This window comes from Lutjanus erythropterus, chromosome 11 (genome assembly GCF_056507025.1).
Source record: "Lutjanus erythropterus isolate fLutEry1 chromosome 11, fLutEry1.hap2, whole genome shotgun sequence".
In the NCBI taxonomy this organism is placed as follows: Eukaryota; Metazoa; Chordata; class Actinopteri; order Lutjaniformes; family Lutjanidae; genus Lutjanus; species Lutjanus erythropterus.
In genome coordinates this window covers 6,291,495-6,303,959 of record NC_139327.1, presented here as the reverse complement: position 1 = coordinate 6,303,959, position 12,465 = coordinate 6,291,495, and the positions used below count along the sequence as shown (strand labels likewise).

At 38.6% G+C, this 12,465-nt stretch overlaps 1 protein-coding gene across 2 annotated transcripts in view; it reads right to left on the bottom strand.

Moving 5' to 3' along the window:
• usp25 (ubiquitin specific peptidase 25) overlaps positions 1-12,465 on the bottom strand; it is a 49,552-nt gene that overhangs the window by 20,884 nt on the left and 16,203 nt on the right. For both annotated transcript variants that reach the window (XM_084730572.1, XM_084730573.1), the window contains exons 8-13: positions 9,020-9,096; positions 7,484-7,557; positions 5,099-5,250; positions 1,391-1,518; positions 1,177-1,272; positions 818-982 (exon numbers count right to left, since the gene is read on the bottom strand). In XM_084730572.1, the coding sequence (XP_084586698.1) occupies positions 818-982; positions 1,177-1,272; positions 1,391-1,518; positions 5,099-5,250; positions 7,484-7,557; positions 9,020-9,096 (692 nt within the window). The remainder of the gene's footprint in view (positions 1-817; positions 983-1,176; positions 1,273-1,390; positions 1,519-5,098; positions 5,251-7,483; positions 7,558-9,019; positions 9,097-12,465) is intronic.

Below are 12,465 nucleotides of genomic sequence, written 5' to 3'. Positions count from 1 at the left end.
CTTGTTGAAAGTAGCGGACTCCATACAAAACAGTGCTGCATGTTGTTTTTTGTTTGGCGTTCATAAGTTTGCTCTAATTTTGGCTGTTCAGGGTGATCTGGGTTGGATTCCTAGTTTAATAAGGCAAAAATGTGTAATCATCAGACCGTGGAATATATTTTATTAAAACCAAAATTCTGAACATGTATTCAAATCAAACACAACTACGGCCCTGAATCTTATGTTACAGAAAACTTAAGGAGTCAAAAGTCTTTAGTTGCACAGCTGAGAACAGGAATCCTTCCTCTGAACCTTGAAGCTGGCAGATTTAAAAACAACCAAGAAGACGACAGGTAGAAGTTGAGAATGAATCATTATTTTCTTCTGAATTCCTTTCAAGTCCTTTTTATGATGAGTTAAGAATACAGACATTCAGTGACATGTCTGTTCAAAATCTGGAAATGTTCTGGTGCTCTGATGAAGACAAAATGGAATGGTTGTTTAATGTTAATGTTTATAAACTAGCTAAAAAAAAAGCATCAGGATCATCTGGTCTGTTTTGCAAAATAACAGTGCCTTTTTTGGCTGGGCACACTGCTTGTGCACCATACAATAATAAAAAATTACTTATTTGTTGCTGTAGAATTATTATTTGAGAAATAGATAAACAAGACTAAGAGTCTACAGTCATGAAAAATTTAAAAATTTAATTCTGTATCTATAGGTGGAGGACAAAACAAGACGTTTGAGAACAGAGATAAGACTGGACACAGCATCGAGTTTAGGAAAGAAGAAAGGCGGTGACAACAAACAGCAGGCCATCTGTTATGAAACTTACCTTGGTGGGGGAAGCTGTTGTCCTGTTGTGCCACCGGGGGGCGCTGATGAGTCGATGTCTTCCACTGGGGAGGTGCAGACTGGCTTACTGGAAGCAAACTCCATGGCATACTGGAGGACATCTGCCAGAGGGAACCTCTTGGGGCCTGAGCCATAACTCAGATACCTGAGAGAACAGAGAGAGAGCAGAAGTGTCAAAGAGATGCAGGGAAGCTGAGGCAGAGAGAGACAAGTAAGAATAGAGGGCATGATGACAGACGCAGAGGAGGTACGGTCAAAGTGAGAAATTACTCTGCAGGGCTGTCTAGAGAGCACTGTTGACCTTGGCTAAATAAACAGGTATAGCTGGAAAAGTGGTACCTCTCCAGTCGCTGTTGAAGTAGCGTCAGATGCTCCTTCAGCCTCCTGATCTCCTCCCTCTTGATCCTGGTTATTTCCCTGTTCCTGTCCATATACCTAACAGCACAAACACCACAAAAAGGCTTCAGTCTTAAATACACTTGGTTGGGATTTATATCTAAAGGGACAGACACTGCAGATTCTACAATAAAGGCGGTCCTAATATTTCTATTACCTGTCCATGTAGAGCATGGAGGGGAACTCAAGCTTGTTGTGGATCTTCTCAGGTCGTCCCAGCGCTTGGTTGAATTCAAATCTTGACAGTTCGAAGGTCAACACAGGAGGGAGTTCTGTGAACCAGTGCTGAAAGAAAAGTGGATTCGATTTATTCTCTTATCATGTTAGAATATACAGTTTGGTAAAGACACAGAGTCTGTTAAACATTCACCTGTCTCACATCATTTTTTGGAGGGCTTTAGATTTGACTTGCATTCAACATGATATGGAGGCAGAACAATTCTGAAAATCAAGCCTTTTTGAAGCCAAAGCTTCAAAAAATACACCCTCCGTAGTCTACTTGCTTTGTGTCCCTGAATTCCTGGATTTCTATGGGATCATAATAATACTATTTGATCCTGTAGACACTCAACAATTGAGCCAAGATAGCCTAACACTACTGTTTGATATAACTTCAGACTACAATGAATACATAAATAAGGTCTGTCCTGAAGTATTTGTTAGCTTTTGACTCTGAGGAAGCGGGAAAAGTCAAATTCTGATACAGAAGTATAAAAGTCAGCACACCAGAAACTGTTCCTCATAGCATCTTTAATAGTATATCACCTCGGGTGATGTTTCGGGCCCAAGCCTTTCGGCAGACATAAATTCCCCAATAATGTGATGCTGTAACCAAATCACAAACATTTAGGCAATTCTATGTGATTTCCTTTTGATAACTAATTTCATTTTAGCCCCCCTAAAGCTGTCTGGAGCCTTCCCTTGGGGAGTCCCTCCTCCTCTCAAAATATCTGGCTTAGATGACCAAATCATTATTTCCTTTTTGTGGATATTTTTCTTTTAATTGTCAGTATCAGTTGAGACACAAACAGGAATTGTGGGAAGAGAATTGGAGAGTGGCAAAACAACTCCTTTCTGACCACTTTTTCTGCACTGCATTTGCATGACACTGATTAGAAAATACTTTAGGTATGAGCTCACTACAATTCAGGTCACAATGATAATGTGATTTACTGGGATTTCTGTCCTGAACTCTGTACATCAGAGCTCTACACTCACATTTTTTAGGGGGACTGGTAATTAGAACAGGACTACAAATTATATTTTGATTTGTCGAGGAGCAACAGCAGCATTTTCAACAGACACTGCAAAGTACAAACTTAACAATATCTCCTTGGAAACAAATCTCAAATCAGAATAAAATAAATAATATTCCTGGGTAAAAAAAAACTGAGTTTAAAGCAAATGTAGAACATAGATATCAGTCATCATCAGTGATTCATCCTGCCCTCTATCATCCTCTCTCTCACTGCTGATGTGGATTCACTGCCTGGCAGGTACTGCTGGTGAAGAGAGGAGGGGCTGGTTGGGGAGTGGGGGCTGCTGTCTCAGACAGAAAGAGCACAAGAATTCACTCAGTTTTAAGATACATGGGAAATTAGTCTAAACACTGAGGCTGCAAACAGTAAACTGTGATTATTGGCTTTATACTTGCAAAGGTTTTATTGCACTTAAAGTAAAAAGTGTAGTTGTTTCTCAAGGATATTCTTTTTTCCTTTTAAACCTTTATTTATTCAGGGGAAGTGCACTGAGAGGAGGCTTGTCTTTTGCAGGAACGTCCTGATCACACTCACACGGTTATTCACAGCTGGAAGCTGCCCAGTACAACCACAGTTTGAGCAGCTCCACTGGAGCAGTTAGGGTTAAGGACCTTGCTCGAAGGCACCTAAGCAGTGATAATGAGGGAGGGGCAAGTGCTGCCTTTCACTTTCCCTACCAGATTTACCCTGCCAGTCGGAGGGATTTACTTCTCTTGGGTTCATCTTCTCCTCTACAGTTCTACAGTTCTGTCTGCTCTGCTGTTCCCTCTGTTTGTGTGTGTGTGTGTGTGTGTGTGTGTGTGGTGGAGTAGCGCAGAAGGGGTGGGCATCATGGTCCTAAAATAATACCTCAATATTTTAGGGTATTTTGCAATGACAATATTCTTGATGATGTGCCAAAATACTGAGAAATATGGTTGGATTAGAACTCACAATAGCTGTTCCTTTTCCGATGTAAAATTCAGTAGCTTTTTAAGCATTTCCCAGCACCTTACAGCTGTGGTAAATGTCATATTTATATACAAGTACATGGTAAAAATGTTAAAAAATGAATGTTGCTGCGCTATAAACAACCAAAATTTTGTTCCATGACAGAATTCTACAAATTGGAGACAAATTAAAGGAAAACACAAAGTTAATGTTTCAAAAAGTGACAACTGTCTGTAAGTAGACTTGACATTCTATTTGTGCTGCAATAATTAATTGATTATAAAATTAATCTCCAACTAAAAATATCTAAATTCTTTTATTCCAGCTCCTTAAATATATTTTCTTATAGTTTCTTTACTCCTCTCTGACAGTTAACTGAATCGTGAAAATCAGTGACAAGTTTATCAACAATGAAAATGATTGTTACAGGGATGACTTGAAAAATAGGTCCAAAGACATGTTTGTTTCTCCTGTATTCCTATATGATACGGACGGAGTGTCACTCCTGCTCTGTCTCCAATGCTCCCTCGTGCTGAAGGCTGGGGCTTTTCCAGAGGGCTGGGTGCCATACACATCTGTGCCCTGGTGTCATAATTAGCTGCTCACAGCTGCTGTGGGACAGCGTAGGCAAGGCTACGGCTAACCAGAGGTCAAATCCAGAATAGAACGATGTCACGTAAGGGTAAGGAGGTCATCTCTTTTGAAAAGGATCCACCAAATGATTTAACCAAACTGTCTTCATTTGTGAAGAGAGCTACTGATGTTCTTTGACTTGATGGGGCCACAATAAAATGTACATGATATTACAAGACTATGGCAGCATGATTGGAGGTGGACTGTGTGTTTACATCAATGATAACTGATGATAAAACATATTCAAAGTTAAGGGGCAATATTCCCCCAATTTTTATGAGATGCCCACCATATTATCATATCTTATTGCTGTTGTTTACCTTCCCTAAGACACAAATTCAAAAACTGCACTACATATTAGGGGTAGGCAATACCACAAAATTTGGTTTCGATCCAATAAAAAGAAATATAGGGGCAGAATCGCAAATAACAATACTTTTTATTATTAACTTTTTGTATTTTCATGAAGGGCAGAGCAGTGGGTCATTATTTATGAGTTACATACATCATCAACCAGCTAAATCTGCAGACATATAGGAATCCTTTCACTGTTACACTAAAGGTCATTATATTCAGTCATTTTTATATTTCAGCTTTGATAGGACTGTGTGAAATAGATATAATATTGAGATCACTGATATTGAGCGATGTTTGTACAGACAGTTCTGCTCTTTGATGAAATAAAAGTGGTAAAATGTAGAAGAGAGAAAATGAAACTGATCCCTTCTTTAATATTGATCTTAGTGACGCAATACTCGATCTTCAAAAAATAGATGTCTGCCCACCCCTACTACAGATTTTCATGTTCTGTTGTGTAGCATTGACCATTCAACTTTCATTTCCTTGTGCAGCCTTTTTATGTAATGCTGAATATATTACCTTGATACAGTTTGCAAGTGCTCATAATAAATCATTTCTATGGAGGAAAAACCTTTATATTACTTACAGAAACATCTGAGGATGAGACCAGAACTTTCTGTACAATTTCTGAAAAGTAACTGAGCATTTCCATGGAAACAACTGTTGTTTTACTTGGCACTGACCTCTTGTCCAGACCTGGCAGAGTTCTCTGCTGAGTGCAGCGACTCGATCTCGCCCTCAATCATTGCTGCCTCAAGACATTCGTGGAGATCCTTGAAGCCATTGACCTGCAGGGGGTACTGCCCAAACATCTCGGTGTTCTCAAACTTTTTACCTGTAGAATAACACACATACATAGGATAGGATATGACTCAGATTTCTTGCCAAACAGGATGGATGCAAGATTTAAACAGTGGGCCAGTAAAGGGCTAATAAAATACAGTGACCTCTACGAGGGGGGCACAATGCGACAATTTCAAGATCTTAAAAATCGATTTGGTTTAACCAATCAAGACTTTTATAGATTTTTGCAACTTAGACACTACCTAGAGAAAACAACGAATAAGGAAGAATTGCAACAAACTAATTTGGGTATAGTGAAGATATTTCTACTCAGCTACAGGTCAGACCCTGGACGTGGAAATATATCGAAGATATATAAGGTGTTACAAGAGCTAGTAAGAGAGGATACTGCATATATCAAAGAGAAATGGGAGAAGGAGAGTAAAATCACGATACAGATGGAAACATGGGACAAAATAATTTTACAACAGTGGAAAATTACATCTGCTCTGTCCTGGAGAGAATTTGGGTGGAAAAGTATAGTTAGGTTTTTTAGAGTTCCAGCTCAAAGGACTTCTTTGGGAGGTAGTACATCCTGCTGGAGATCCTGTGGCGAGAGCAAGGCAACACATTTTCATGTGTTTTGGGACTGCCCAGTCATTTTAAAATATTGGGAAGAAATTAAACTGAATATAGAGAAAGTCATGAAAATAGTGATTCCATCAGGGTTTGAGACCTTATGTCTGGGGCTAAGACCGGACATTGTTAAGGGACCTGAAAATAAATATATGTACAATATTCTACTATTAGCGAGTAAGAAAGCAATCACAAGGAAATGGTTGGTAAAAGATTCTCCTACAGTTGAGGATTGGATCAAAGTGGTTCAAGATATCTTTATAATGGAGAAGCTAACATTCATTCTCAGGCTTGAACAAGATAAGTTTGAAAGTTACTGGAAAAGCTGGATAAACTATCTAGCAACTTATAGACAAGATGATGGGTAAAGTGATAAAAAACCCCTAGTTTCTGACTCCACTCATTTGGTTCTGTTTTTTGTTTCTGTTCAATAATTACACTATTACAGTGTTACACATGTATGCAGCAATCTATCTTCATTTGATTTGTTAATATTATAATTTGTGTTGCTGTTGCTCTTGTCACCGCTGTTATCACCCCATGATAAGATATTGTTAACAGGAGAAATCATGGATAAAGGAAGGTGCATATGGGGCAGACAAATTATTTATTATTACGGTTGTCATTGTTATTTTCTAGTTGTTATTATTATAATTTCTCTTTTTTTTGGATAATTAGGTTGCCTATCAATCCAGTTATAAGTTTAACTGTATAGGAGTACCATGATAGAGAGTGTAGGTGCTTTTGTAATTATGTGATTTTTTTTATCTTATTTTATTTATTTCTTTATTTCTTTATTTATTTCTTTATTTTTCCTCTTTCTTTTTTTTTTCTTTTCTTCTTTTCCTTTTTTTAACCTAGTTTTTCTTGTCGTATCTGCTTAGATGATAAGACTGGATGACTTGTGTATAAAATTAAGAGCAACATGTATGAGCTGTATTTTCTTCAAATAAAGAGTTTAATAACAAAAAAAAAAAAAAAAAAAAAAAGAATAACACACATACAATGGACATAAGTTGGTAATTAATGATCAATAAAATGTTACAATTGCTGACCTAAGTGAAAGAGGGTTTGGTAGTTCTGTGTCTTTATACGTCATATCACATACACGGGTCAGAGGTGTGCCAGACGTGACTGAAGAGTTGGAAAAGCAAAGAGCGTGAAACAAAAAGCACTAACGAGTCATTTCACACTCGTTTGCGTCCAAGCTGATTTTACTTGTTCAGCAGTCACTCACTCATCATTAAACAGCTGCACAGACCTCCCTGCCCGCTTCAACTACTGATGAGGAGCCCAAAAAAAGAGAAGGAGAGGAGTTGCTAGCGGACATGTAGATGAGGCATTAAGGTCATTTTGTGAGCAGCAGAGTCCACTGGCCCAGCTTCTGGTGGCTCTGGGCCAGTATTGTCATGCATAATAAGCGCAATGTCAATCAGCCATCAAGGTCTTCCGCGATCAATGCAGCCGCTCTCCTCTTTTACATGGCCCACATCTCATTAAGACAAGGTCACCTTTCATTACTAGGGGCAAGGACTTGCTTGCTTTCTGGCTGCAGCAATCAGACCATGCTAATGCTTTATCTCTCTGTGATTCTCCAGCCACCCCTCACTTTTTCTTTTTATTGGTTTTAATTTAACACTTCATCTCACCTTCCAGGACACCCACAGCAAGGAAGCGACCGTAGAAAAGCTCCACCATGGGGTTCTTTGGCTTCTCACCCTCCCTGAAAGCAAAACAAAAAACAGGTGGTGTTCAAAAGTTCAAAAGCGCAGGCCAAAGTTGTTTACAGGGAGCATCTCAGATTCAGTGCACGATCAGACGACCATGTGATTAAACTCTGCCACCCTGGTTAGTCTGCACAAGAAATACTAGTCAGGTAAAGTGTTAATGAATATTTTATTCATGTACTATGCCAGTTAACTGTTGCACAGTTAACAGCCACACTGTGTGGCAGGCTGCTTGCTAACCTCAGCACCAGAGGGCTATACTATGAAGGAAACTCAACAAAGCCAGCATTTCTTTGCATGAGCTGCTTTGGCAAAACCTCAAACTGCTGTCAGAATAACAGGTATCGCAACGATGGTTATGAATTTGCTTTGCTGACCCAGGCTTTCTTCTTCAGGCTCTGTGCGTGCTCACATAAAAAATGGGCGTCTGTTGCATAATTTGACTTTTCTTTCCACCCACTTCAGTCAAGATGAACAGGTTGTTATAATGGAGAGCTATGGAGAACATAAAAAATATAAATTACAGCAAAAGCAGCACTGTTATTGCAAATGAGATGCAAGGAATGCTGTCAGAAAATTACTGATCGACTGACTGCAGTTGGCACATTAAAGAACTTTATAGAGCAGATTTAAGCATGATGCTGTCGGTCTCACACCACCCCATCATAAAGAGGATATGTTGGAATTTTTTTAAGTTTATGGCCAAATGAAAGTAAAATGAAAGTTACTGATGGAAGTGATAAATAAGACTGACTAATCAATTTTTAATCAGTGTTCTGAGCTCCAACAGCAGTCGTACAAAACGGACTTGGCAAGATGAAGCGTAAAAACTGTAGCTGCTTCATTACTTTCTTAGTGTGTGGATGATCTGCCTTGTAAAATTTTAAGTGTTAATATGAGCTGAAACAAACAGGAAAATAATGAATCTACATCACCACACTGAGGTTCCTGTGACAATGTGACAGTTTGTGCTGCTGTAATATGGTTTTATTTGAGGAATTTATGAACATAGAGCTTAGTAACTTTACATAGATAATGTCTTCCCCCAGTTTAGAATCTGTCTAATCTAACTCAAAAAGAACATCAGGAAAAGAATCAGTGAAAGAGCAATGCTTTTACAGCTGACTGAATCTGAAACTGAACATAACCTGCTTCTGACCAGTTGATGAGTTCAGCATAAGTTACCATGGTGATCTAGCCAGGCAACCTTCATGATATTGAAAACTCTGACTTTAGATTCAACAGACCTCACTAACACATTAATCGCCTCATAGTTCACTCCTCTGTGGCCAAAACATGATAACAACTGACTAGGTGCTTGAACTTCTCAGAGCAAACAAAGGGTTACACATTTCAGTGGCATATATAATTCGACAGCTTCTGACTCTTAATACACACAGTATTTTTTCAGATGAGGTTTAACATGATCAATTAATGAATTGTGTCAGCTCTGGTTACCTGTCTTCTTCAGCCTTCATCTGGAAGGCGTCCTCCAGCCAGTCCAGCAGCTTGTGGGTGAACTCGCTCACATCCTGCTGTTGGAGCGAAACACAGACAGACATACATAAATGACCAATTACAGGACTGCCTTTGGGACACAGAGGTCGCAGAGTCAAACTACAAGACTTAACTGCACCTACGAGCAAGAAAGTCCAATCAGTCAAATCAATGTTGTGCCTGTCATCTGCTGATGGACCCTGAGCTTTGGATTAAAGATGACTTGTCTTAGCGGTTCACTGATGGCTGAACTTGAAAGGGAACCTGCGTGCCACAAGGCCACTCTCTTGAACATCAATGCCGGCCGGTGATTCAGGTCAATGCCTATCCAACCTGACTCATGCACAGAGTAGTGACATGACGGATGAGTGCAGGGGCCAGAGGGCTGACCTCAGTTAACCTCCGCTGAGACACTTGCTTAGTGCTAACGCTTATGTAAGGAGAAGGACAGAACAGTTTTGTACACTGGACATGCGGATGTCACATTATAGGACGTATGCACAAAACAGCTAATTCCTTGTCAATATTATGTTTTTGCAAAGTTCAGAGGGGATGATGTGGGTTTGAGGATTAATTGTTCTAGATAAGAGAGGTTAAGTGTCTCGGATTCTGTTCAGCTGAGTCAGTAGGATGAAACTGAGCAGTCAAGCCCATGGTTGAAAGGACCTGGCACAAAAAGGGGATAAAGGGTATTAAATAGTTCCGGTATGTGCAAACAGTAAAACAGCAAAAGCTTATTTGCTAAAGGACAAAAGATGCATGATATCAACACACACAGGAGTTATTGACATTTTTTTAAGTGTAAAGGCAACTGCCAAACACTCATGTAGTGATGAAAAATATGCACAAAAGAAACTGCATTATTGTGCACTTCACAGTCTATTAATCAATTTATAACCCATAATCTCAATAATTATAGTAAACTGCGGCTTTTCTAACAGTTTACAGCCTTTCTGACGTTAAATTACAGAACTTTTCATGCCTATTGCAGGTGCATTTTCAAGCTTTTCTAGCACCTTAGGGTTGTGGTAAATGACATAAATTATATACATATACATGCTCAAATTGTTTAAACCAGGTGTTATTGTGCTATAAACAACCACAAATATGTTTCATGAGAGAATTCTACAGAAGGGAGACAAAGTTTAATGTTTAAACTTTAAACTTTTAATGTTGCATCCTATCAGAGCTGCAACAATGAATCGGTTATTCATCAATAATAAAATTGGCAGTGGTTTTGATAATTGATTAGTTGATGTGAATATTTGTTTAAGAAAAAACAAAACAAAATTCTTTGAAATCAGCTTCTTAAATGTGAATTATTCTGGTTTCTTCACTCCCCTCTGACAGTAAACTAAATATATTTGAGTTGTGGACAAAACAAAACATTTCAGGACGTCATCTTGGGCTTTGGGAAACACTAATTGACATATTTCATCATTTTCTGAGATTTTATGGACCAAACAATTAATTGATTAATTGAGAAGATCATCGACAGATTAATCAACAATGAATATAATTGTTACAGTACATTTGGACCTATTTTTCATGTGGTAAGATTGTGATATTCAATTGGTTATTAAAACCCAATAACATACAATGAAACATCAAATAAGAAAATAATACTACTCAGTACTTAAGAACAGTTAAATGCTCACAAAAAGCTCTCTCTGTAAAGCTACAGTATGTTTTGAAGTGCATCCAAAGCCGTTGTTTTGTGTTTTGGCAAGCAGCTACCATTATGTTACGTACATATGGATTCAGGCAGGCGGTCGACAGCAGACGGACAACACCTTCTGGACCACATTGGGAAAAACAAACAAACAGTCCAACAGAAGGGCAGGACAACAAAACGAAATACGCAGGGCGATATGTTGCTATGGTGATGTTGTATTGTTTACAAAAATTGGATTACAATATATGCCCTCCAAAAAAAATGTGTTATTTTATGTAATTTTTCTAGTAATGCATGTAGCTATAAAATGCAGCTCTCTCTTAATATCCCATTGCAAACTAAAATTAATGTTAAATTTAGTCCATAACGTAAATACATTCATTTCCAACATGGGAAGTGAAAAGAGAGCGGCACTTGGCGCATCTCTTGTTTATGTTTGTTCTTCCACCAACATTATCAGCTTCTCATTGTCTAAATGCAATTCACTGATGTTTGGTTACAAAAGTAGGCAAAGTAAGCAACAGCAAAACATCAGTAATTTAACTTAAATGATTCAGAGTTCATATGTACAATGATGTAAGAAGTTAATCATTTCAAATGTGTGTTCAAAATGGATAAAAAAATGTCATGTTCTATTTGTAATGGTTGGAAGTAATTAACTGTTTGGTGCTTCCAAGTAGCTGCAGACCTTTAATTACCTTACTTGATGCTCCTGTGAGGAGGGAGTTTTGGGGTTAACCTGAGGGCAGTCAGTCAGGCAAGCACAGACTGGAGTCACATGGTTTTTGACCTTTCCCTCTCAGTAATGATTATCACTTGGATTTAGTAGAATAATTTTCTAACTTTGGACACCTTTCCTGCGCCACCAGTTTTGTGCGTGTGTGCCAAAGTAAACTGGTCCTGTGAATTTTTTTTCAATGTGGATTAAGACACGGGGAATCGTGAGAGTATCAAGCCAAGCTCTTTGGATGGCAATGCCATCTACCGTTACAAGTACTCTCTGCCAGCTTCACCTAATGTTACCATAATGCTTTTGTCCACTAAAAATGAAACCTGGTTTACTGACTGCATGAATCCATGTGAATGCAGCATGAGCCACCTGCACACAGACTGGAATCATCATCTGGTCTACAGTGGTAGCATAAGGAGAGAAAAATATGTAAATGAGGGGGCATGTAGGTGCTTATCACTTAGTCAATCAAACCTTATTTGTACAGCACATTTCATACCAGTTAGTGGAATTCATTTGTGCTTTACAGATGACTGACAACCTGATAATTAGACAGTATACATGAACTTGGAACTTGAAAAACAGAAATGGCGAATGTGTTTTTTCAAGCAGTGCATCTAGATTTATTCTACTTCTAATACTTCAAATGCTGCTTAAAAACGGAAGATTAGAGATTAGAGATCTGTAGTTAATGGGTGTTGATGGATCTAGGCTAACTAACAGAACTAGCATTGTCTTAAATGCTGTAGGGTAAATACCCAGCTGCAGAGGGTGATAAATAAACCTAATTAGAAGACTTAAATGTTGTTAGTACTTCCCTGAACATCTTAGCATCTGCCAGGTCAAAACTGTAATGTGAAGCCATGTGTTTTCCACTGCACATTATGGATGCTATCTGGGATAAAATGTTTCCTGTCTCTACTAATGCAGTAATATGAGCATCATCCCTCACCTGCTTGCAATACTCCATGTACTAAGTGATTGTTACTATGGCAAGCAGGT